Source organism: Xenopus laevis, chromosome 6L, assembly GCF_017654675.1.
Source record: "Xenopus laevis strain J_2021 chromosome 6L, Xenopus_laevis_v10.1, whole genome shotgun sequence".
Classification (NCBI taxonomy): Eukaryota; Metazoa; Chordata; class Amphibia; order Anura; family Pipidae; genus Xenopus; species Xenopus laevis.
In genome coordinates, this window is record NC_054381.1 from 135,767,845 (window position 1) to 135,794,661 (window position 26,817).

At 38.1% G+C, this 26,817-nt stretch overlaps 1 protein-coding gene across 1 annotated transcript in view; it reads left to right on the top strand.

Moving 5' to 3' along the window:
- The first annotated feature begins 560 nt into the window (after positions 1-560).
- Positions 561-26,817, top strand: part of ripk2.L (receptor interacting serine/threonine kinase 2 L homeolog) — a 37,216-nt gene continuing 10,959 nt past the window's right edge. The window contains exons 1-7 of the mRNA XM_018268112.2: positions 561-1,232; positions 7,672-7,825; positions 14,434-14,589; positions 20,753-20,913; positions 22,231-22,280; positions 24,362-24,523; positions 26,365-26,444. Coding sequence (XP_018123601.1) covers positions 973-1,232; positions 7,672-7,825; positions 14,434-14,589; positions 20,753-20,913; positions 22,231-22,280; positions 24,362-24,523; positions 26,365-26,444 — 1,023 coding nt within the window. The 5' untranslated portion in view covers positions 561-972. The remainder of the gene's footprint in view (positions 1,233-7,671; positions 7,826-14,433; positions 14,590-20,752; positions 20,914-22,230; positions 22,281-24,361; positions 24,524-26,364; positions 26,445-26,817) is intronic.

The following is a 26,817-nucleotide window of genomic DNA, read 5'->3' on the forward strand; positions in this document are numbered from 1 at the left end:
AGCCCCATGTCAGATTTCAAAATTGAATGTAAAAAAATCTGTTTGCTCTTTTGAGAAATAGATTGAAGCGCAGAATTCTGCTGGAGCAGCACTATTAACTGGTTAATTTTGAAAATAGTTTTTTTCCCATGACAGTATCCCTTTAAGCAGTAATCTAGCATACCTCCCAACTGTCCCTTTTTCGGAGGGACAGTCCCTCTTTTGACAGCTCAACCCGCAGTCCCTCATTTGTACTGGAAAGTCCCTCATTTCTATGCACTGAACAGCCAGAGAAAGAAACAAAGTTTCTCACTTAATTGGCTTTTAGCAGAGAGCCCAGAACAGGTAACAGGTGCAAATAAGATACTTTGTGACAATTTTGAGACACAAAAACACAGTTTAGATAAGGAGAAATATTTTCAAACGTTCATAACCTGGCAAATTTTGTAAAACAAACATGGTAATTAGGGGGTGTGGCCACAGAAAGGGTGTGGTCAAAAAATGCTGCGCTACGTGCGGAAAAAAATTTTTTGTCCCTCTTTTTACTTCCAAAATGTTGGGAGGTATGATCTAGTGCACCCATTGTGCTGTTCCTTTTCTCACGTCCTCCCTTTCCCTCCCCCAGGGCCTGTCACTACCAGGAAGACAGAGCAGCTGAGGCAGTTCCAGGCTCCTGCAGTACAAAGGTGTGCGGCTCAGAAATGAGTGACTCTCACACTGCAACTCATTCCGTGCGATGTTCCGCTTATTTCTCAATCTTCTTTTAATGCCAGACTCTTCTTTTTCTGGAAAGTCTGTGGGTGGAAGAAGTGGAACTTCTGCTTTTGTTTTCTTTCACTTTCACCCATTGGAAAGGCAGTTGCAGCAGATACGGGCTGGGGAGGAGGCTGCCCTCTCCTTCCTGGAATAGAAAACTGTATTTTATATTTTTTTTGCTGTATTTGCTTTGCCAAGACTCCCCCCTGAATTCTGTTAGCTACAGAGAGAGCGAGAATGAGCAACGTTGATGGCAGCCATGGATCAGTGTCCACTCATTCATCAGGCGGTCGCTATTCTCTAAACCTGGAAGAAGATATAAGAGTTCAGCCTGCCAGTATTAGCAGTTCCCTGCAGTGCATCCCATATCAGAAACTCACAGACCTGAAGTTCATTAATAAGGGAGCCTATGGGACCGTACACAGCGCTTGTCACTCTGATTGGAGGGTCAGAGTCGCTGTGAAGTTCTTCCCAACAGAGCGCCACCTGGTGGAGAGGTGAGTGACTTTAAACTGGGACCTTGTTGAGGGCACCAATAGTGTTTTTAATTTATTTTATTCATCTGCTAGTGCTACATGGAAGTCAGCATGCCTTCTTCTATGTAGGAAATCAAACCTGTATATAGTAATTTTGCTCTCTCCAATGTCATTCTTGGGATGTATGTGTGTGTGTGTTTAACAGCTCGCCAACGTCCTCAGCAGACAAACATAGAGCTGTTTATAAAAGGGTCCATATTGCCAGAACTCACAGCGGCTGATAAAAGTGTGGAAATATTCAAATAATTCACTATCGACCTTATTTCCCCTGGATGCAAGTGCCTGATTTCACCAACCTAGAAACAAAGAAAATAGTAATTGTGGCCTTGTAAAAACTATGTCCAGTGGTAAACACTGCAAGATCCCTGATCATTGGGAAAGTCTCAACCACTGGGGGGTGCCAAATGTTAGGCACTTGTAATCACCTAGCTGATACCCCTGGGTATGAGGTAAGTGATTATAATCACTGGGAGGGTATCTAACATTTTGGCACCCCTAGGGATTGAGACTTTTATCTCCTTTAACAGCCATTAATAGTGATCGGCGAATTTATTCGCCAGGCGTCAATTCACGGCAAATTCCCGCGATTCACCGCTGGCGAATAAATTCACGAAACCACCGTGAAAAAAAAATGGACGCCGAATTTTCGGCGAAACGCTCCAAATTCACCCATCACTAGCCATTATGAGTTGCCACCTATTGACAACTGCAGAGCTTAATAGTATCTGGCACCCAAAACTTTGTCCGGTCATCCAAAAGTTATGGGCTCCTCTAAGAGTAAGGATCTGAAAATGAAGCTAATCGATGGCCACAAAGCCCGGGATGGCTATAAAGAGATTGTGATAGGCTTCCAGCTCACAGTTTCACTGTCTGTAATGTCATATAAATACAGGTATGGGACCTGTTATCCAGAATGCTCGAGACCTGAGGTTTTCCGGAAAATGGGTCTTACTGTAATTTGTATCTTCATACTGTACCTTAAGTCTACTGGCAAATCTTAAAACTTTATTTAAACTTTAAATAAACCCAACAGGCTGGCTTTGCTTTCAATAAGGATTAATTACATCTTAGTTTGGATCAAGTACAAGCTTCTGTTTTATTATTAGAGGGGAAAAAAGGGATTATTTGATTATAATGGAGTCCATGGGAGATGGCCTTCTCGTAATTTGGAACTTTCTGGATAATGGATTTCCAGATAACTAATCCCATACCTGTATATTTGAAGATACGTTCACTGATACCATTATGAATAATGGGGGACTACGGTAAGTATGTAAACTTTTGGCAGAACTAAACATATTAGAAACTGAATTGGGATTTTCCAGCATTTAGCAACATTAAATATTTTTATACTTTATTTCACTATGTTTTTAGCAATTTCTGACCATTTTCTGAATCATCCTCTGGCCTAAAGGACGCTGGGACAGCAAGATGGTTTGTTTTCCCCACACTGGTTACAACAGTCCTTGTATACGGGCAGTTCTCTTTATGTGTCAGTCTTCATTGCTCAGCATAAAAGTCATTGCTTTAGGCCGGTTATCACCAGCCTTGTTTTCTGAAACGCTGACTGACACATTTCTGAGTCGTGCCCACATGTTCAACCACAGGTCCGAGCAACTGCCATTGAAATCTGTAGGGAGCAATTTCAAGTGTTTTGGCCCTCCCCCTGGTATCAATTAAATACTTGGATGGCAAATCTTATGCATGACCCACCTGCACAACATCTTCAAGATCCCTAGACCTCCACACAGTTTACTAAAGGCCCGCAAATTGTGTATATGGATTGCTACAAGTTTATTTTCAGGGAGAAAAGCTGCATTGTGGGAAAACATGATTAATTGTACTGATCTTTGCACCTTTCCCTCACCTTCTGTTATAAAAAGGGTTGTTTTCCTTTAAATTAACGTAGAGAGTGACATTCTGAGACAATTTGCAATTGGTTCTCATTTTTTACTATTTGTGGCTTTTGAGTTATTTATCTTTTTATTCAGCAGCTCTCCAGTTTGCAGTTTCAGCAATCTGGTTGCTAGGGTCCAAATTACCCTAACGACCATGCATTTATTTGAATAAGAGACTAGAATATGAAAAGGAGAGGGCCTGAAGAGAAAAGTGAACAAAAACAATACGTGTGTAGTCTTACAGAGAATTAGTTTTTTTAGATGGGGCCAGTGACCCCCCTATTTGAAAGCTGGAAAGAGTCAGAAGAAGAAGAAAAATAATTCAAAAACTATAAAAAAAAATAAAAACTGAACGCCAGTTGCTAAGAATTAAACTTTCTATACAATACTAAAAGTTAACTGAAAGGTGAACGACCCCTGTCTCTGGCATATGGAATGATTGTGCAATCTGATTGCATATAAGGGCACTGAGATCAAGTATGGGTTCATTATGGGACCTGATATCTGGAATGCTCTGGACCTAGGGTTTTCTGCATAATAGATCTTTTTGTAATTTGGATCTTCATACCTTAAGTCTACTAGAAAATCATGTAAACATTAAATAAACCCAATAGGCTGGTTTTGCCTCCAATAAGGATTAATTATATCTTAGTTTTGATCAAGTACAGGGTGCTGTTTTATTATTACAGAGAAAAAGAAATTCATTTTTAGAAATCTATGGGATAGGACCTTTTTGTAATTTGGAGCTTTCAGGATAAAGGGTTTCCAGATAAACAAACACAGCTTTCAACTGCAGTTACAGTTACACATAATTGTAAAACCATTTAAAGTTTGGTGACAGTGGAAAGATGTTTAGAATGATATTTCCGTCATTATATTAAGAGGGGCAGCTTACTTAAAGTGGATGATGATAACGATGGTGCAGAAAGACAAGTAATAGAATTGTGTCCCTTATTTACACACATTTTAAAGTTATTATAAACTCATCTGCAGGTATGTTTTTTTCCTAAATGTCCTCAGCTATATTAACACAATGGTGGGTTGTGACAAGCCATATTAATTTTGTGGATTTGTATGTTCATTTTTAAGCATATCTTCAATCATGAGAGCCTGGGATACATATTGCTCTTCAAATGGGGGGTCACTGACCCTATCTAAAAAAACAAAAGCTCTTTAAGGCTACAAATGTATTGTTATTGCTACTTTTTATTACTCATCTTTCTATGCAGGCCTCATATTAAGAGTTAACTAAAAGGTGAACATCCCTTTGAAGTTGTAGTGTTGTTGTTCTCTTGTGGGAGGTTTCTTTAAGCTGTGATTAAAGAAACCTCAAAGCTTTGAATAGGGAAGTGAGAAGAGGATTTGGGCCGTTGTGAGGGTTTCTTTTTTCTTTGCTCTTTTTATAATTATCTATATATACCCTTGTGCACCCCATCATTACAGTCCCTCCCTCTATTCAGTTGTTGTATGTATCAGTATATGTTATAGATAAACAGTAAAGGTGGCCATACACAGGGAGATCGTCGACAAAACGAGCGGATCTCTCCCGGATTTGGCCACATTACGAATGGAGGCTATACATGCGGTCGCGGGACAGCATTAACGAACAGATCTGACGGAATTTTTTACCCTGCGCGATTGACATCTGGCCAGATATCGATCGGGAAAGTCCGTCAGAGGGCCCTAAACACAGGCCGATAAGCTGCCAACTCGGTCTGTCAGCAGCTTTTATCAGCCTGTGTAGGGGGGCCTTAAGCCCATTTTTTGTATACTTGTGAGCCCTTTCCCGGGAATAAGACACATCCTGTTCATCATGTGGTTTGGTACCTGTTTTCTATGGATTATGGAGTATTTCCTGTTATGAAATTAGGAAACACATTATATAGCTTTTATTATACAGAGTTAGTCTTGCCCTCTCCATATCTGCCCCTTCCAGAAACTTGTGTTTTACTCAGATGTACAGTGAGCTGAAATGATCTGTATGTTTCTGTGAATTTAGACAGCTTCATGGGTAATGCTGAATGGGCAGTGTCGGACTGGGATGCCTGGGGCCCACCAGAAAACATTAGACCAGGGATCCCCAACCTTTTGAACCCATGAGCAACATTCAGAAGTAAAAGGAGTTGGGGAGCAACGCTAGCATGAAAAATGTTCTTGGGGTGCCAAACAAGGACTGTGATTGGCCATTAGGTAGCCCCTATGTGGACTGTAAACCTACGAGAGGCTCTGTTTGGCAGTGCACCTGGTTTTCATGAAACAAAAAGTTGCCTCCAAGCCTGGAATTCAGAAATAAGTACTTGGTGTGAGGCCACTGGAAGCAACATCCAAGGGGATGGAGAGCAACATGTTGCTCACGAGCTACTGGTTGGGGATCACTGCATTAGACCATGGGCCCAATTTCCAAACTATTATTCATCTTCTCCTCACTCAACCTCTTTATGCTCCTAGTCTTTTATATTTACATAGGGGCAGATTTATCAAGTGTTGTATTTCGAAGTAGAAAAAGCTTCGAAATCCACCCATTGGAATACTTCAAATATCGAAGTCAAAGTTTTTTTACATCGAATTTGGGCATTTGTGGTCGACGTAAAATCGTTCGATCGAAGGATTTCATCCATCGATCGAACAATTTTCCTTCGACTTCAAAAAACTTAGAAGGTCCCCATAGGCTAACATAGCCCATCGGCAGGTTTAATTTGGCAAAGTATTGAAATCAAAGTTTTTTTAAAGAGACAGTACTTCGATTATCGAATGGTCAAATATTCAAACTATTTTACTTCGAATCTAAGTCGAATTCGTAGTATCCTACTCGATGGTCAAAGTATCCAAAAAATTACTTCGGATTTCAAATTTTTTTACTTTGAAATTCCCTTGAATTCACTTCGACCCTTGATAAATCTGCCCCTTAGTCTATTTTTCCATTATTAAGCATTTTTTCCCATAAAGAAATAAGGAATGACCATGAAATTGGCCAGATAGTTGGAAGCAAAAAGGCCGCTGACGTCTGGGCCCACCGGGAGTTTTCCCGGTATCCCGGTGGGCCAGTCTGACACTGTGACTGGGCATCTTATTACATTCATTATTAAAGGGACATTATAACTGAAACTGTTTTATCTAGCCAAATTACATAAAGCAAACACTCTATTTTTCTCTTTCCATAGAGGAGTTAATTTCTAAAGTAGAAAAAAGTGTACTGGATGGAAACATCGGCATCACAACTATATTTCAGCTCTTTCATACAGACGAGATAATGCAACAGTGATAATATGGCTCTCTGCTTTGGGGCTTGTAAGCTATTGTGAGGCCTGAACTAGTGGAACAGTTCAGTGATGACATTTTGGGAATGTCCCCAGATATACACAGCAATAAGAATCACACAGCACAGTTGCAAGAGAGCCACACAGCAGTTTCTTTCAGGACAGGTTACTCATGAAAATGACCTGCACTTCCACACCTCTTCAATTAATCACTCAGTGCCCAGTATAAAAGGTCAGCACCCTCCTAAAAGTCCAGAATAAAGGTTACAATATAAAAGAGCTTCTGCGAGTGGGGAAATCCCTGTTAATTTATTAAGTGAATTGCACATCCCTGAAACTTTTCAGTTCACTTAATAAATTAACTGGGGGTTTCCCCACTCTCAGAAGCTCTGTTGTACCGGTAACTACTGTTATTCTGCTCATATAACTACACCCATTGCCATCAGGCATTATAACTGGGATAAAAATTGTTAATTGTTTTAAAGGCACTTATTGACAGTACCTCCATTTATAACGAGGTCATTATTTTGATATTAATTTAACAACTGCATACTAAGTTCTGGTGCATTTTTTTTTTGATCAGGAAAAACTTGTGGTCAAACTTGCTATGTTATAAAATCTCCTATTCTTAATAACTTTGCAACTGGTCTTCATTATTTGTTTTTTTATAGTTTATTAACAATTTACCTTCCTCTTCTGTCTCTTTTCAACTTTCAAAAGGGGGTCACTGACCCCAGCAGCCAAAAATCTATTGCTTTGCCTTTATAGACCCTAATGTGGGTTGAACCATTGGATGCACAAGTATGAACAATAAAATATGTTGGTTCACTGATTTTGGAGTGCGGGATGGGTCCTTTTAAACTATACATAACAAGATTTGACCCAGCACCCGCAATAATTTAACACTGGTTCAGAGTGCAAGCTTTGGCTGTGTTTATATATAATGAATTTCATTGTCTTTCTGACGACAATCCCCTGAGAATCTGTGCAGAATGTCTTGCTGAAGTTTTGCATGAATATCCGATATAATGTGTTCTAATTCCACAATGTCTAGTCAGAACATACATTTTCTCTATTTTTATTGTCCAGACAACTACCATATATTTAAATAGGAACATTTCACTTTATTACACATGCCATAATATGTGTTTTCTCTGTTATTTCTCTGTATGTATTATTTTATCAGGTGCCTGGCTCAGATGCAATGCGATATTTTATATCTGGAAATAACTTTTTTCTTTGCAGTGAAAGAAACAAGATTCTGAAAGAAGCTGAGATTTTACACAAAGCACGATTTAGTTACATTCTGCCAATTTTGGGAATCTGCAATGAGCCCGAGTGCCTGGGGATCGTGACTGAGTACATGACCAATGGCTCTCTAAACCAGCTGTTACACGAGGTAGGGAAATTACCAAATGAATATAGTGGAGTTACGTGTACCCAGTATACTGCCTCTTTAGTTCAGTTTTTGAAATTTTCTGCAGTGCTGGTTCTGACACTTGAAACAAGGTTGCAGAAGCCATTTGTCCTCCAGCCAGAACTCCCTTTGTGCAATGCCCTGCATGCTTCTGCGCGGGTCTGTTATTCAGCTGCCATCAGCTACTTTGCTTTGAGTCAATTCAGGAAGTAGAAAAGAACAAACAAATACTGTTTTCAGTAATGATTTGTTGGGAAACACATGTATATATATATATATATATATATATATATATATATATATATATATATATATATATATATATATATATATATATATATATATATATATATATATATATACATACATGCATATATGTGTATATTATCCCTTTTTCTCTTCTTCTTTCTCTTTTTTTTTTTTGTTGGCATATTGTCTATTTGGTCAGACTTACTGCAAAATTGCAAAATGCTATATAAATATTATCGTGCCAATATGTAAGATAACAATAAGCTTTTGAAGGTTGCTCGTAAAAATATGCCATGTAACCTGTTATTATCTGGACCCTAGTCCTTGTTTTTTCCTTTTCGGTACTGAAAAATTATAAATAAAGAATTCGAGAAAAAAAATTGGATAATGAGCATATTAATTCCAAATTGTCCAGTAAAATGACTGCAGTAAATGGATATTGAGCACATTTTCTTTAGACATGCGTAAGATCACTGGCAGTGAAATCTCTTCATAATATAGTAATGAATAATAATTTAGCCAGAAATATGTCAGGAAGATCACTGCACAAAAGGGTTAGATTGAAAGTATTTGCTCGCCCGCACTTGCACAAGCAGAATACCTCAAACTTTTTTTTTCTCTCCCACTGCTCGCATGCTACTTGTCTCTCTTTGCTTCCCTCTACTTAGCTGAAAAAGACAGTGGAAAGCACATACATTTTTAATCTTTTCAAATCTTTCTAAGCAAGAATAAGTTGCGTATAGGTGGACAGGTTTTACTTTTAAATCTAGGCTAAGATGTGCGTTTTCTGGCAACATGTTGAGCAGCAATACTACAGAGCCATGGCTGGAGAGGGGTTAAGCAGTACTAATCCAGCACACTTTACTCTGTGATTGTTACTTATTTGTATTTGTCTATTTTTGGTCTCATTACTTTGGTGCCATCTACTGGATAATATTATTATACTTCTATATGCAAAAACTAATATAAAGCACTAGAAATATTTAAAAATGGTATACAGTTAGAAAAAAACCTTTTAATGACATGCGGGGTAAAAAAATGGAGTACAATTCAGGAAAATAGAGCTCAGAGAAATGCGATAAAACAACTTAAGCTTAGGTTACATGCACAATTATTCTTTGATATGCATTACCTCTCCAGGAAAATGACCCACTAAAATGCATTGCAATCAGAGGGTCTGCAAAAACATGGTGTAAAATGCAGGAATGCGTTTTTCCTGTGCTTTATATATTGCATTGTAAAGGCACGTCTTAAAATATTTTGTTGTGTTGCCAACTTGCCAGTATTTTTAAAAATTATACCATAGATATGAATTGGCAACCAATGTTTTCCAGATGAGGGGAAATAATACTCTCTTGTTGAATTATCTTTGTCACCATCTCTTGGTACTTTATTTGCTGTTTTATCGGTTGCCATCTGAACATGTAGGTACAGGAATGAGCGCTAGGATAGGGGATTCACCCCTAAACTATAGAACTTATACAATAAAATAAATCATAGAACTTATGCAGTAAAAAGGCAAAGGATTGCACCACTTCAGCAAGTCCCAATCGATTGGATTATGTGACTACTGTCTAAGGGGCAGAGACATGAAAATCACATAATCACAGTAAATGAAAACGGAACTTATTTAAATTAAATCACTGTTACTGCTGCCATCCCATCAGTCTCCAACTCCATTCAGCCCTCTCTCTGTCACAACTCATATCCAGTCATTGACTCTGAGCTGTAGCGTCACCAGAAATAGTATGATTTATCTCATCATATCACACCTTGAATATTAGTAACCCTGGGTTAATTGGCTTTCCCTTCTACAGGCAGTGACATTTCCAGTCGATCATGAGTACGTAGCACTTAGCCAACCAATCACTCATCCTCTGACACCCAATATGACAACCCTTCTCCCATTAATTACACCTGTCCACACACTGTCCCTTTTAACAAAGTTACTACTCTCCTAAATTCTTTTCTACTCTGATATAATCACATTGCCAACTTTAAGACTGGTGAGCTGCACCCATTCTCTGGCATTCACTTCTGCATGCCAGTACATTTTTTCCTCTGATTGTCTCAATCATTAAGTAGTCTCTTCAGATACCAGAACCCAGAGAAACATATGAAACAAAGGTAAACCCAACATCCATATCTGTCATTGCAAAATACCAATATAAGGTCACAATCAAATGCTAGAGTTTGTCACAATATTGAAAGAAAACCACTGATCTTAGATTTGCATTTTGCAGTGACTGAGATATGGATTTAGGGTTGAGACATTTGTTCCATTTGTATTTGTTTATTGTGGCTTGGAACAGTCTGCCTGTTAATTACTAACAGCAATGTATCCTTACTCTACCTTACTTTCTGTGATTGTTTTAAGGGGTTGTATAAGAGTAACTTTTATTATGATGTAGAGAGTATTATTCTGAGATAATTTGCAATTGACTTAAATTGTTTATTATTTGTGGTTTTTCGAGTTATTTAGCTTTTTATTCAGCAGCTGTCCAGTTTCCAAATTCCCCTAGCAACCATGCAGTGAGTTGAATAAGAGACTGGAATATGAATAGGAGAGGGTCTTGATAGAAAGACGAGTAATAAAAAGTAGCAATAACAATACATTTGTAGCCTTACAGAGCATTTGTTTTTTTAAATGGGGTCAGTGACCCCCATTTGAAAGCTGGAAAGATTTAGCAGAAGAAGGGAAATAATTCACAAACTATATAGTTATATATACTGTCGTTTCTGACTCAAAAATAACCCAGAAAACTCAAATTTTTCATGGAAACACAACTCGAGCCTTAATAAATCTGCCCCTAAATGTTAACTTAAAATTGAACCTCCCCATTAATAAAATGCAATATCCTTTCTCATGCTTACCATTATGACTTCCACTTCCTTGCAGCACACCAATCCCTTTACAGATAGACTGACCACTGTGCCAAACAATCCACGTTGAGCTTTCTGCATGTAGTTATATAAAAATGCTTATCTATATAGTACTACCTTTCTATGCAGCACTGAGTACGTTTACAATGCATCAAAAAAAAAAAATAGTGTGTTGGGGTGCAAACATTTCCTTAAATTAACTTAAATAAATTAGTGATAAAGATGAAGTGACTTGTTAAGAAATATACAGTACATAGAAGGACCTTACCATAGAGAAATAATAATCTAAGGGGGTTATTTATTAAGACTCAAATTTATCTAGTCAGGTTTTTTTTTTCGTGGGAATTTTTTTTTTTTTTTTTGAGATTTATTATACCCCGATGCAGCAAAAAGACTGAATTCAAAAGCCGCCATCTCAGACCTGTAGAGGTCCTGTGTAAGTCAATGGCAGATGTCCCTATCCCAATTTCGAACATATTGTGGTTTGTGCTGGGTTAGGCCTGTTAGTCTGATAAATTCTGGGTTTTCAGGCAATAACCCAAAAAAATTTAGCAATTTGGGGAAAAAAAGTCAGAATTCAGGTTTTTCTCTCCATTGTATTGGGGTTTTCCCAATCCAGTTTATTTTATTAATAAATAAGGCAAAATCAGGCCTAGGAGTTTGGTCGAGCTTTTTTATTTTAATTATGAGATAAATTCAGATTTTAATAAATAACCCCCAAAATGTGTTGAGGGCTTACAGGCTTGATTGGTCAAGTCACACAATAAATGGTGACCAAAAGTAAGTGAGATGGTGTTGCTTCACTTCCTCAGACTCCATCCATACATCTGAGCTCCATAAACAATTGTTTTGGAATGGGGGGCATAAGCAGTATCAGTGGCTTACCCAACATTCCAGGAATTTCCTTTTTCTCTATAATAAAACATTAGCTTGTACTTGATTCTTACTAAGATATAATTAATCCTTATTGGAAGCAAAACCAGTCAATTGGGGTTATTTAATGTTTAAATGATTTTCTAGTAGACTAAAGGCATGAAGATCCAAATTATGTAAAGATCCATTGCCTGAAAAAGCCCAGGTCCCGAGTATTCTGAATAATAGATCTCATACCTGTATAGCAATCTTATAGTACAGGTATTAAAAATGTATAAATAATCGGTATAATGCCCTTTAAAGACTGAATGAAGCTGATGGCCCTCAGGCGGTCAGAAAAGAATAAACAATGACTTACAAATAATGATTCTTCATGGCAGGTTTATTCACTGTTCCGTAGCATTGCAGCCTTAAAACTCATCCGAGGGATATTGATCTCTATTGACCCCTTGCATTTTGTTGCTGATTTTGCTTACAGAATTTTGTACAGGTATGGGACCTGTTATCCAGAATGCTCGGGACCTGGGGTTTTCCGGATAACGGATCTTTCCGTAATTTGGGTCTTCCTGCCTTAAGTCTACTAGAAATTCATTTAAACATTAAATAAAGCCAATAGGCTGGTTTTGCTTTCAATAAGGATTAATTATATCTTAGTTTGGATCAAGTACAAGCTACTGTTTTATTATTACAGAGAAAAAGGAAACCATTTTTAAAAATTTGGATTATTTGGATAAAATGGAGACTATGGGAGACAGCAATTCCATAATTTGGAGCTTTCTGGATATCGGGTTTCCGGATAAGGGATCCTATACCTGTACTGTTTTAACCAGGGGCTCCAAAAGAATCATTTGTATATATGGGACTGTAAATAGGGTCATTAACCACTGGACCTTTTAGGTAATACAGATTATTCTTTAATACATGCAAGTGCACTTTAAATTTTAATTGGTAGCTAAGCAGCCCAGGTGTAATGAATGAGAATGGAAATCTTGACAAAAGCACACAAAATTAGAGGAACTGATTTTGGCAAATGCTGACGACTTGTCAAGACTCCAGATTTGTATGACTCAGCAAGTATAGATGCTTCTTGCTGCCAAACTTTATAAAAAAGGTGGTTGGTTGCCTTTGTGATTTTGACTGTACATCGAAAGGGGAACACGCTGCACTGTTGAAATGTTCTGAAAACTTGCTCGAACAAAAGGTAGTTGCCAATGATAGATTCAGATATTCAATTCAGGGTATGATATTTGCATGTGCTGGGAACAGTACAATATGATTATCTTTTATAGGAATAGGGTCAGTGTGTTTACACAGCAACTAATTGTTCATCATTCACATCGTTCCTTGTCCCAGAGTAGTTTATAATCTAGAGACACTATTACATAAACATACACACTCGTAGCAGTTTCACCAGGAGACAGTTTATTGTACCTGTCTGTGTGATTTTAGAGAGTGAGAGGAACCCTGACTACACATTCCAGTTACAGAAACCTATTTGTACAGTTGTTTCTCTGTCATCTATGAAAATGTAAAGGGGGACACTAAGAGGCAGATTTATCAAGGGTCGAATTTCGAAGTACAAAAAACCTTGAAATTCGACCATCGAATTAAAAAAACTTTGAATATCAAATTCAAAGTTTTTTCAGCAAATTTGGCAATCCTGTGGTCGAATAAAAACCGTTCGATTAAATCGTTCGAATCGAACGATTTTATCATACGATCGAAGGATTTTTATTTGATGTGTAAAGACTTAGAAAAATATTGTAAAAGGTCCCCATAGGCTAACATAGCACTTTGGCAGGTTTAATTTGGCGAAGTATTGAAGTCCGCGTTTTTTTCAAGAAGTATCCAAAAAATTACTTTGAAATTCGAACTTCTTGGACTTCGAAAATTCACTCAAACCTTAGTAAATCTGCCCCTAAGTGACATCACTTGGAGGAGTGCAAGAATATAACAATGACCAAAGGTTACAACCTTTACATTAACTTTAATGGCTAATTCTTTTCAATTGGCCTTCATTTTTTCTTTTTTTTGTAATAGTTTTTTTAATTATTTGCCGTCTTCTTCTGACTCTTACCATCTTTCAAATGGGGCTCATTGACCCCATCTAAAAATGCTCTGTAAGGCTGCAAATGTGTTTTATTTGCTACTTTTTATTACTTTCTATTCAGGCCTCTCCTATTCATATTCCAGTCTCTTATGCAGATCAATGCAAGGTTGCTAGGAACCCTAGTAACCAGATTGCTGTAATTACAGACTAGAGAGCTGCTAAATAAAAAGCTCAAAATAACTCAAAAATCACAAATAATAAAAAATTAAAACCAATTGCAAATTGTCTCAGAATATGATAATAAAAGTTAATTTAGATGTGAACAACCCCTTTAAATCTGTTACTTTAATTATGTTAATGCTGTAGATGGGAAGTTTTACTAATAATTAATTAGAATTTACCATTTCTTGATTTTCATTTGCTACTCCTTCAGTTTTAGAAGCAGAATACCACAAACAACTTAACAACACAAACGACTTTAATAACATCTTAAATGTTGTCATTTATCAACCTTTCCCTTTGTTGTTTGCGTTAGAACAATCCACGTGTGGAAATTGTGTGGCCGCTGGCTTTCCAGATACTGTATGAGATTGCTCTAGGAGTGAATTTTCTTCACAATTTAACCCCTTCCTTGCTGCACCATGACTTAAAGACACAGAATATTTTGCTGGATAGGGATTTTCATGCAAAGGTAAGCTCACCCAAGCACTGCAATACAAAAACTCACAGCAAACTTGATTAGGACATACAAGTATTTATGTTTTCAGGATGAATATAACTTCATATGGTTATTTGCCTCTTTATTTTTCCATACATTTTTAGTAAACATATCATCAACTATTTCGGGACATTGAGGGGCAGATTTATCAAGGGTCGAAGTGAAAATTCAAAGTAAAAAAAATTATATTTCGAGCTATTTTTGCGTACTTCGACTATCGAATAGGCCAAAATTTGATTCTCATTTATCATGTACTGTCTCTTTAAAACTTCTACTTCGACCACTCACCATCTTAAACCTGCGAATTGCCTATGGGGGACCTCCTAGAACCAATTTGGAGTCATTTGGTGGACTATGTTTTTTTGGGGCAAATCCTTTGATTCGAATTCGATCGAATGCGTTAAAACTTAAAATACAACCTATTCACTCGAAGTCAAAAACTTTGATTTTTTAATACATTTCTATTAGTCTTTTTTTATTCGAATTTTGGGAATTCAAAAAATCTCCCATTAATTGAAATTTGACCCTTGATAAATCTGCCCCTGAGTGTTTATCTTCATATTTGTATTTCAAACATGTTTTACCTTTAATACCATAAGAATAGGTTTGGGGCAGGAAACTGTAAAACAAGATAATACCGCTGTTTATCCGTGGTGCTGTTGAATAGGCAAAACATGCAAGAGACCAATGGAGTGATGTTAGAGCGGCTACGGACACTTTTGGTGATAGTTTGTGCGCAGGCCAGGGCAGGTAGTAAGAGACAAGCCAGGAGATAATACATTGAAACATCAGTTACTGGAAAGTGCACCTAGGAACTTAGCAAGTAAGACCTACAATTGGGCGTTGAACCCAGGATGAGATGACCTTTACATTTTGGCATAAATTTCTGTATGTCTTCTCCGCTCCTCTGAGAGCCACCATCTTGTTACTAGGGATGCACCGAATCCAGGATTCGGTTCGGGATTCAGCCAGGATTCAGCCTTTTTCAGCAGGATTCGGATTCGGCCGAATCCTTCTGCCCAGCCGAACCAAATCCGAATCCTAATTTGCATATGCAAATTAGGGACAGTAAGGGAAAACGCGTGACTTTTTGTCATATAACAAGGAAGTAAAAAATTTTCCCCTTCCCACCCCTAATTTGCAGGGAAGTTGGCGCACTTCGTCAGAGACCCTCTACCTCAGCGCAAGAAAGGAGAAATGTCCCCTGTGTTACAAGGGCCTTCAAATCAACTGACAGTGGCAATAGATGGGACTGATGCCCTCAGCAATGGCGTCCCCACAACCACTCCCAGAACCCACTCTGACAGAAGTGCTGCAGGCTATAACATCAACTGCACAAAATAAAGTCCAGAGACTCTGCAGTTCACTCCCTTTGCCGGTATTAAAATCTGTTCTCCTTCAGATAAATCGCAATAAAATCTTTTGTTTGTAGGAAGAAAACCAGCGCTATAAACTCAGGGATAGACAACAAAAAAATAGTAATATATAGTGTAGTATTTTTTAAATAGAGTTACACCTCTTTGTGCAATTACTAGGGGGTGTGTTCTCTTTCTTCCACCAGAGGGTTCCAAACACATCCCACGGTCTCTGTATTGTATTGGAGGGACACCGTGGGATGTGTTTTCAGGGGTAGTAGAGAAGCCCCGTTTGTGTATATGTTAAATCTGTAGATTGGATGGATTACGTATATTAGGCTGGTTACCATGGAGACGCGTGCGATCTAGAAGTAGGAAGGGGTAAGCACGCGCTACCATGGTTACTGCCCGTCCACAAAAGGCGCACTTGCGCATTAAGAGTTCTGCAGCCTTGAGGAAGTCGCACAGACGAAACGCGACGGCTAGCAGTGACGTCATCTGGGTGAGACCAACGTCGTGTGCCATACAAACAACGCCAGGCAACTAACATCTATTGTACAGCGCGGACTTGGGAAACCTACAGACGGACTGATAACATGCTTATTTTAAGCACACATACGTGAGTGCAATTTGTATTTTATTAAGTATTTATTAAAGAAGTTTTTACACGATTTTAGCACATCCTTTTTAGAAACCGAGTGATGCCTTACATTGAAGGAGCAACTGCACTTTTATGCTAGTGATGCAATTAAACATTTGTGAGTATTCATCACTTACACATAGGAGGTGGTCACATATATTCCTAAAAAAACACAAACAGTTAAAGGGAAATTAAACCCTCTGGTGGAAGAAAGAGAACACACTCCCTAGTAATTGCACAAAGAGGTGTAACTCTATTTAAAAAATACTACACTATATATTACTATTTTTTTGTTGTCTATCCCTGAGCTTATAGCACTGGTTTTCTTCCTACAAACGAAAGATTTTAAGGCTATAACATCAAACCACACCACTCTAGTGGGAAAAATTGATGAATTAAGAACAGACTTTGCCATAGTAAAACATGATGTGCAAAAACTGAGAGAGAGAACAGGAGAGGTGGAGAGGAGAGTCAGTGATATGGAAGACTACACAGCACCACTTCCAAATCGGATCACGGCTACTGAGAAACAACTGGCACTGCTTGAAAACAAGGCAGATGATCAATCGCTTAAGTCGAAACAACATCAGGATACTGGGTTCTCCCCGAGAGGGCAGAAGGAGCAGACACAGAAAAATTTGTGGAACAATGGCTAACTAACACGTTTAACCAAACAACTTTCTCCACAGCCTTCACGGTGGAAAGAGCTCACAGAGTGCCTAGCAGACCCCCACCACCGGGTGTAAACCCACGCCCACTAATAGCCCACCTTCTGAACAATAGAGACAGAGATGCAGCTCTGGCGGCGGCGCGCAGAGCGGGAGAGCTATAATTCCAAAACCAGCAGATTTCTATTTATCTGGATTATTCCACGGAGGTACTTAAACAAAGAGCTAAATTTACGGGGGCCAAACAACAACTGAGACAACGTCAAATCCCCTACGCTATGATGTTTCCGTCGAGACTTCTGGTTACAGAGAATGGGAAGGCTTATTTCTTCCCCACGCCAGAGGAGGCCATAAACTGGATGGAGGAGAGGCCTAGGCAGTCGCCAAGAAGAGTCTAGTTATTTCATCTGTTCAGCAAAGTTCTGGAATCGCACAATTTTACTTGTGGGACTTATACAATTAAGGACAAGCAGCAAGTCAACTGTTCATGACCTCCACAATACAGATCCAGGTAACAAGCTTGCCCTTATTATAAAGCAGGACATCAAATTATAATAAATCCCTCTTGATGCGGAATCGGCAGGAATATGAACAATAAGTGCCACATTCTGGAGGGAAGTCACCCGCCTCATTAAGGTCAAAACACACCTCTTCCTTCCAATGGAGCCAAATGTATGGTTACTGAACCAGGTAGAGGGAGTGGCCCCAAGGAGGGCACAGCGTACACTGTTCTCCATACTATGTATGTATGACAAGAAACTGATTGCTATGAACTGGAAGTCAAGTCAGGGGCCCACAGTGCAGAAGTGGGAAAATACATTCCGCTTTACAAACTCACCTATATGAGAAGGGGTTGCTCAGAGAAATTTAATAAGGTATGGGGCCTATGGACAGATGACGACCCAGACATAGATCCACCTGTGCATTTCTAAAAGTTGAATTAAATGTAACTGCCCCTTTAAGTTTTCTTGTATTCTTTTGATTTAAAATTAAAAGTAAATGTCAAGAATTGTTCTTTGTTGGAAGTGTAATGGTCCATTTATCTACAGTATTCCAAAAGATTTTGGAATCCACACATTTAATCTTTGCTTAATCCAAAATATTTTCATACTGTATGTCTACTGGAAATTCCACTGGGATTTCCCAAAGCAGGTGTAATTGCTTTTAAATCTGCCAGGATCAATGAAAAGTACCATTATGTAAAACTCATGTTTCATCACAGTCTGAAGCTTCCCATCTCATTGTTATGTCGAACTGTGAATTATCTGTGGGATTTGCATAAATTTAATCCTGTTCTTTATTATCTCGCTTGGAAAGGTTAAGATTTATCAGCAGCTGAGAATCAGCAGGGTCTAAGTGAGATAATACTCATCAAATGTGACATAATTCAAATAAACAAAGGTTCAGTGCTCTAGCCATTACCATAAATTGGAATTTCAAATGAGATCACATGTAGAACCAAACATGTATGCAGCAGGTATGGCATCTATTATCTGGAAACCCCTTATCAACAAAGTTTTGAAACACTGGAAGGCCATCTCACATTTAAAGAACAAGGAAACCCCCCTGATTATAATTCTGCCCAGTTGTTGGAAGCAATACCCCCTTGTGAACTTACAAAATGAAGAAATGCTTAGATTTATGTTAATATGAATGTGGAGAAGAATGCCCCATAATCAGCTTGCGGCCGCCATATCTGTTCCTTAAACGTCATATAGGCATCACATTATTCTTCTGTGCTTGTGCGTCCATGCTCCTTCTTCTTGTCTTGATTTGTAACCGGCTCTTGTGTGCCAATGACTGGTGCGCTGGTGGACATACACAAATGCACATAATTCAGATCATCGTGTCTGTGCATGGGGCTGGTCTTCGTCTTTGTCTCAGGAATGTGGATTCAGCAGATGTGAAGAGGACAAGATGCAGAAAGTGAATCGTTTCATAGCGAGCTGCTGGGGATGCCTGGACATGAGAAAAGATGTGGACGTGCCTAAGCTCTGTTTTTATTATACCCTTTTGGGTGAAAAGTGTTCATTTTCAGAGTTTCCTTGTCCTTTAAGGCAAACAAGTCATATTTTTAAATGATTCCCTTTTTCTCTGTAATAACAAAACAGTAACTTGTGCTTGATGGTAACTAAGCTGCATGAATCCATATTGTTGGCAAAACAATCCTATTGGGTTTATTCCACGTTTAAATACTTTTTAGCAGATTTAAGGTATGGTATTCAAATTATGGAAAGACTCATTCTGGATACCATACCTGTACAACCTGTCTCTATACTGCTGATCAACTCTAATATGTCATTATTACTGCACTGAATCCCATGCAACCATACAACACAATTAATTACAGTAGTAGCAGATTTTACGTCCCTGGATTTTACATTTTATTAATCCAGCCTGCTGCATGACCTCAGATTCACCACAGCAGCTTGCAAAACTGGAAATCCGGCTCTGAAAGTTACCAGGAACATTTTTGCTGCTCTTGGTAACCAGTGGGGCATTATTGCCTGAGGCGAGTTTCTCAACTCACACACTAGGGGGGTTATTTACTAAACTCCGAATGCAAAAATAACGAAAAATTTGTAATTTATAAAATCAGACTTTTAAAGAAAATCATGAATTTTTCTGAATTTATTAAACCCCGAAGATGGAAAAGTCCGAATATGAAAATCCGGCATCTCAGACCTGTCGAGGTTGCATATAAGTCAATGGGAGAAGTCCCAATGATTTTTTGATGTGCGCTGGGTTTCGTGCAATACCCCAAAGTTTTCAGGCAAATAATCGGATAAATAATCCAAAAAAACTTGAAAATCGGATAATAAATCCCAAAAAACTTGAAAATTGCATTTTTTTACGGCAAAGCAAATTTTCAGGAAAATGTAATAATAAATAAGCACCTCAGTAGTGATGGGAGAATTTGGGGCGTTTCGCGTTTCCAGTGAAATTTGGGAAACTGCGAAAAATTGCGCTGGTGTCTCTGTTTTTGACGCCTGCATCTGTTTATGATGCCAGCGTCCGTTTTTTGGATGCTGGTGAAAATTCGCCAGCGAAAATGCGCAAATGTGTTCGCCAGGTGCAAATTTTTTTTGACGCCGACGAATCTTCTCTGCGGTTTCGCAAAATTATTCGGCCGCGGCAAATCGGGGGAATTCACCGCAAATTTGCGCCTGGCGAATACATTCGCCCATCACCTCAGCAATAATAATCCAGTTTGTGGGGACTTGACTGAAAACACCCAGTGGCAGATACATGAATATAGTATATTGCACCTGGACACATACCACATGATCATGACTCCTGGCATGCTGGGTAAACTGAGTTTGTTTTGATTGTAAAGAATGTGCATAGTTTTGTGATTAAGAGTAACGTTGTCATGTCTGATTTACTATAATGAATCTATTATTCTTTATAGAGGTGATAATGGTTTTGACTGTGGTTTTATTTGGCTCACTATTGGAATCTTTTATTACCAGATTGCAGATTTTGGACTTTCAAAATGGCGCATGTTGTCTTCTTCACACTCTTACAGTGATCAGAGCCCTCCAGGTGGAACGATAATATACATGCCCCCCGAGGAGTATGAACCCGGCAGTGCTAAAAACAGACGAGGCAGTGTTAAACACGACATGTACAGGTATTTCTCCACCCTCCAATTTGTCTGTTTATTCTCACTATGTAAAATCTACATTCATTTGTAACCACATCCACAAACAATTCTTCTGATTAAAAGAAAAGTGTAAGAAATAGATAGAATGTTTAATATGGAGCTGTGGTCATAGATGAAAGAGACAGGGAAGGAAGGCAAGGATAGGAGGGTGAAGAATCGCAGAACAAGAGTGTGATGGAAAGACACACAGGGCAGTATGGGTGAAAGTGAATGGGGTGAGTAATAGAGAGGGAAGGGAGTAAAGGTAAAATTCAACTGAACTGAATTCAACTGAAAGTATGGTATAGGTATGGGATCCATTATCTGGACTCTGAATTAGCTCTGAATTAAAGAAATACCATCTCCCATAGACTCCATTTTATCCAAATAATCCTATTTTTCAAAAAAATATATTTAAATAATTAAACAGTAATCCTTATTGGAAGAAAACCCAGCCTATCAACCTGGTTGATTTACATTTTAAATGATTTTTTAGGTATGAAAATCCAAATTATGGAAAGATCCGTTATCTGGAAAATCTCAGGTCTCGAGCATTGTGCATAGTAGGTCCCATACCTGTCCCATGTACACAGTCACTATTGATGAGTAACACCCCGATACAAAGGTGGAGCTAAATGATAATCCTCATTACACTTGTTTCTTCATGCAGATTATGATGAAGCTGTGGTGGTCAGTGATATAAATACAAAGTTATCATTTGTTATGCATGTCTAAAGTAAATAGGAAAGAGAAGATGGGGCAGAGTGAAGGTAGGAGTTGAACCTGTAACAGTCATTAATGGAATATGAGCCTTCCAATGATTTAATAAGTGCCCTTTCCTAAATGAAATGGCATCTCTAACTAGCTGCTTTGTATAGGCCTGACTTGATATTGCAGAAAATGAAATGATGGCTCTTCAATATTTATGCAAACACCATCTTTTCTAGGAAGGAGTCAGACAGTCCTTGGAGAAGATTGTTTCTTACTAGCTCTCTAACTTTTATGACATATATTTTATATGGCTTCTAACCCCTCCCGTGTATAGTATTTATTCATATTCACCTTCACTCCAGAGTACAGAACACACAAGAACCAACTCCCTCAGGGTTCGGGTCCATAATGGTGGGTAAAAGAACCGGGAACATAACCCATAAGATAAAGTATTTGATTACTGATCATTAACAAAGCTTGGCAACATCTAGCTCAAGTAATATTGCACAAAACTAACTCCACTCTTTTATTGCATTCCTTAGTATTTTCTAAGCTGTACTGCTTACATATATTTCTTTTGATTTTTGTTTTTAGCTATGCCATTATTATGTGGGAAGTTCTGGCAAGAAAAGAGCCATATGAAGGTAAACATTTGGCACATACAAATGAACAGCAGTTTTTGCCTGAAAATGTGCATACTTGCTTCCATGTAGGTTTCTTATAACCTATGTTTTATTATGAGAAGAAACGTAACTGCTTTTATAACCTCTCAGATTGTACACAATAACATTCCATTATATGTCTAGCAAACTATAATGAGCAGCTATTCTAAATGTGTAACACGAGCAATTACAAAAGAGCTGACTTAAATCAGTGTTGGCTAGAGGTCTCTGCCCCTAAGATGCAAGTCTCCCTAGTGGGAACATTATCCAATGTATATATAGTTGGAGGGACTGTAATAAAATGGCGATGCAATAAACAGAGGTATTTGAAGCCCATGCGTAGGGTGGGGGGTCATAAAAATCCTTTGGAGACTGGTTACAACTTAAGCCTTAGACGCTGTGTATGCTATCACCAGATTTTAACTCTACTGATGTGGCCTATTTCCTGGAAAATAAAAAATGCTCCCAGGGTCACTAGCTATAAGATAATGCAGTTGTTCCACCTGCAAGGTGCTGGTAAAAGCAGGGACATGAATTTGCCATTGCCATGCATACAGTCACTGTAAATAAATTGCTGGAATTGGGAAACTGCTGTTCAAATCAACTGGTAACAATTCTGATCAATATAGCCTACCTGCTAAAGTAATAATTGTCCGGGTGATAAAACATCCTGGAGGAACAGCTAATGCCCTTAAACTTATTTTAATTTTATTTTACCAAGTTTCTAGAGGGCACATTTATTAAAGGGCAAAGTGACGTTATTTAGTTTCTTCGCCGACTAACGGGCGCAGGCGTCACTTCGCTAGCAGAGGAGATAGACGCTAGCGTTGCTTCGCACTCCAACGCCAGGCGAATTTTCGCTCTGGCAAACGGACGTAACTCCGCAAATTCAAAAAGATGCGGATTTTACTGAATGTTACCTCATTTGCCAGACTTGCCTTCGCCAGCTCAGACCAGGCGACGTGCAATGGAGTGCATAGGACTTCCAAAATTTTTAAGGCAAAAATTTTCTAAGTCCCAAAAAATGCTGCCGTCTTTTCCTTTTTTCAGAGTGATAACCTGCAACGGTCCGGAAAAAATAACCGGGTTCCTGCCTCCATTTTCTAAAATATGGAACATTAACTATACAGTGGGCTCATGTGTAGGGCATTATAACAACTCTATTTTCTTTATTAAGATTCCCTGGCTTTGTGTAATGTAATGTATTTGCTGCAACATATACGTCCTTTATAACTTCCCGCCGTATACAAATTAGGCAACGCTATCGCTTCTTTGCTTTGATTGCCGAATTAACGTTAGCAAAAATTCGCCAGTGTTCGGCACCCTGGACACAACTTCGCACTTTAGTGAATTGGCATAGTCTGAGCGAATTTACGCCTGGCGAAGTGTTGTGATGGCTGCGAAGCCGTCGCTGTCTAATTTTCGCCGCTTACGGACTTTGCCCCTAGGAGTTGTTCCCTATACCTCCCAATATTTGAAAAATGTAAAGAAGGGGGAAATCTGGTGCTGGAAGAGCGGTAAAAATTTTTGAAAGCGCCCGTTTTAGCGGCCGCACCGCCTAAGTGCCGTGTCTATTTTACAAAATTTGACAGATAATGCAAAGTTTGAACACATTTCTGGAAATTTCAGGCCATGTTTTATGTGTTATTATAGTTTTTCTAAGGTGCAAGTCTCAGTTCTCCCAAGAGACCTGATATCTTAAATAGTTACAATTCTAACAAAGTGCAGGTGCTGAGTATTTTGGACTGCCAAGAACTTCTTATTTAATTACATTTTAGAAACGTATATTTTTCTGGCATCAGTGCAGGATATCAAACAGAGACTCAGGACATTTCAGTAACAAACCAGGGCTGGGGGCTGAGCTGTCAAAATTGGGACTGTCCAGCAGAAAATGAGACAGTTGGGAGGTATGGTTCCTTATTGTAACAGCTCTGTATACAGATAAGACAAACTTTATTAAAGTGAACTAAAGGATGGGTTACATTTGCTGTTAAGGTCTATAAATAAGTTGGAAAATATTTTTGTGATTTGACAACTTACTGTTTTACATTTTATTTTTATAGGAGCCACAACCCCTATGCAGATTATGTTCAGTGTCTCTAAAGGAAACCGACCAGACCTTAGTGAAGACAGCTTGCCCTCTGAGATTCCTCATCGAGATCTCTTTATTTCTTTAATGCAAAGTGGGTGGGCAACTAATCCAAACGACCGGCCAGCATTTCTAAGTAGGTTTTTCATGCAGGACTGGTGAGCACTAACTAAACACCAGCCTACTGCAGCTAATGGTAATGCTGTACTCATTTACAAAGTAGGGATTCAGATTACAGAATATAGTACCGCTCTTTTCAGTAGGATCAATTATATAGACTGTTCCAGTTTTAGCCAAATCAACCAATCAGTAAGAATTGATTAATGGTCTGAAGTTTAAAAACAAAAATCTCACCGCTATCTAGACTGGACATGATGTTGAACCTGTATCCAGACTAGAAAATCATGTAAACATTAAATAAACCCAGTAGGCTGTTTTTTCTTCCATTAAGGAGTAATTATATCTTAGTTTGGATCAAGTACAAGATACTATTATATTATTACAGAGAAAAAGCATTATTTGTATAAAAAAGAGTCTATGGGAGATGGCTGTTCCGTAATCCGGAGCTTTCTGGATAATAGATCTCATCTATTATCCAGTATGGAGTGCTGTCCATTCTTTTGGCCTTGAACTGACACTAAGCGGTGGGGGCTTGGAACAGCCAATGGGAGGGTGAGCTTGGAGCGGTCTATTTGGTTTGAATAATTTTAATATAGTCAGGACCTTGAAATATCACATAATTGTTAGGGGGATATTTGGGCATTACTGATTAAAGTAAAGTAAATTATCTAGTTGCCAATATTTTTGAATGTAGAGCTGTGTAGTTAATGACAAAATTAGGTTAGATCTATTGGTGGGATGCAAGGGGGGCTATAGTTTGGACTTTACTGATGTATATAAAGGTATGGGACCTCTTATCCAGAATGCTCGGGACCTGAGGTTTTCCGGATAATGGATCTTTCCATAATTTGGAACTTCATACCTAAAGTCTACTAGAAAATCATGTAAACATAAAAAAAACCACCAATAGGCTGGTTTTGCTTCCAATAAGGATGAATTATATCTTAGTTGGGATCAAGTACAAGGTACTGTTTTATTATTACAGAGAAAAAGGAAATCCATTTTTAAAAGTTCGATTTTTTGGATAAAATGAGTTAATGGGAGACAGCCGTTTCTGTCATTTGGAGCTTTCTGGATAATGGGTTTCCAGATAATGGATCCTATTAGTGTACTCAAAATATCTAAGAGTTGTTACACAATATGAAATGTTCCCTTTTTATTATGTTTACATTTCCTCTCACAATGGTTGTCATGGATTTTTTTTCCCCGATTCGTCTTTAATTTCTAAATTCGTGGTTTTTATTCATCTATAATTTTAATAAATCAAGATTTATTACGTTAAAAAACCACGAAAAACTCGAATACAAAATTTCTGCAACTAAAAGCAGTCGAGATCCTATAGAAGTCAATAGTTGTGCTGATCCTATTGGACTTTTTGTACTTTTTTATTCCGGTTTTTTAATACATTTCATGGTTTTAAAGAAAATGAGTTTAATGGTGGTTTTAAAAAGCTTTGATATAACTAAAATGCAACCTTTAATCCTTTAATAAATGTCCTTCCCTGTTCTTATACCATATAGCATGGCCAGGGTCTTCAAATCTATCTAATCTGTGTTGTATGAATCTGTATATATATATGTATATATATATATATATATATATATATATAGATAGATAGATAGATAGATAGATAGATAGATAGATATATATATATATATATATATATATATATATATATATATATATATATATATATATATATATTGCTGTTTACATTGTTAGTATTAAGAAAAAAGAAAGGAGAGAAAGCAAGCACAAACAAACTAACAAAACATAAAACAAACAAGAGAAGGGCAGTTTGGTTTTACCTCCCAAATACCAAAAAGAATTTCATCTCTATTGTCTTTTTCCTGTTAGAATGCTTGTTGGACCTTGAACCAGTGATCCGAAACTATGATGAGATCGTAATACTTGAAGGTGTATTGCAGATAAAAAAGGTAATTACGGTTTTCTGCACCAGTATGCAAAAAGTGGCTAGTTCATATGTGAAGGCGATGAGAATAATAAACAGAAAAACGGAGATTGCTTGTGTTTTCAGAAATTATGTGCATATGTCTGGGACAGCAAATGAATGTGCTAAAGTAATTGATTACCTATTGTACAATATGTAGAACTAATACAGACCACAGATCAAGTGCAATGAAGGAGCCCCTAGATGTAGACCCGTGTATTTTCTTTTACGAGCAAGCAGGAAATTTAGAACTCTCCATACTGCGGTTCTTTTTTTGAGATTCATGTTACCTGGTCTGGACTGAAAATTAAATTAAGCCCTGACATTTTAGGTTCACAGAGGCCCAAACAGCCCCCCAA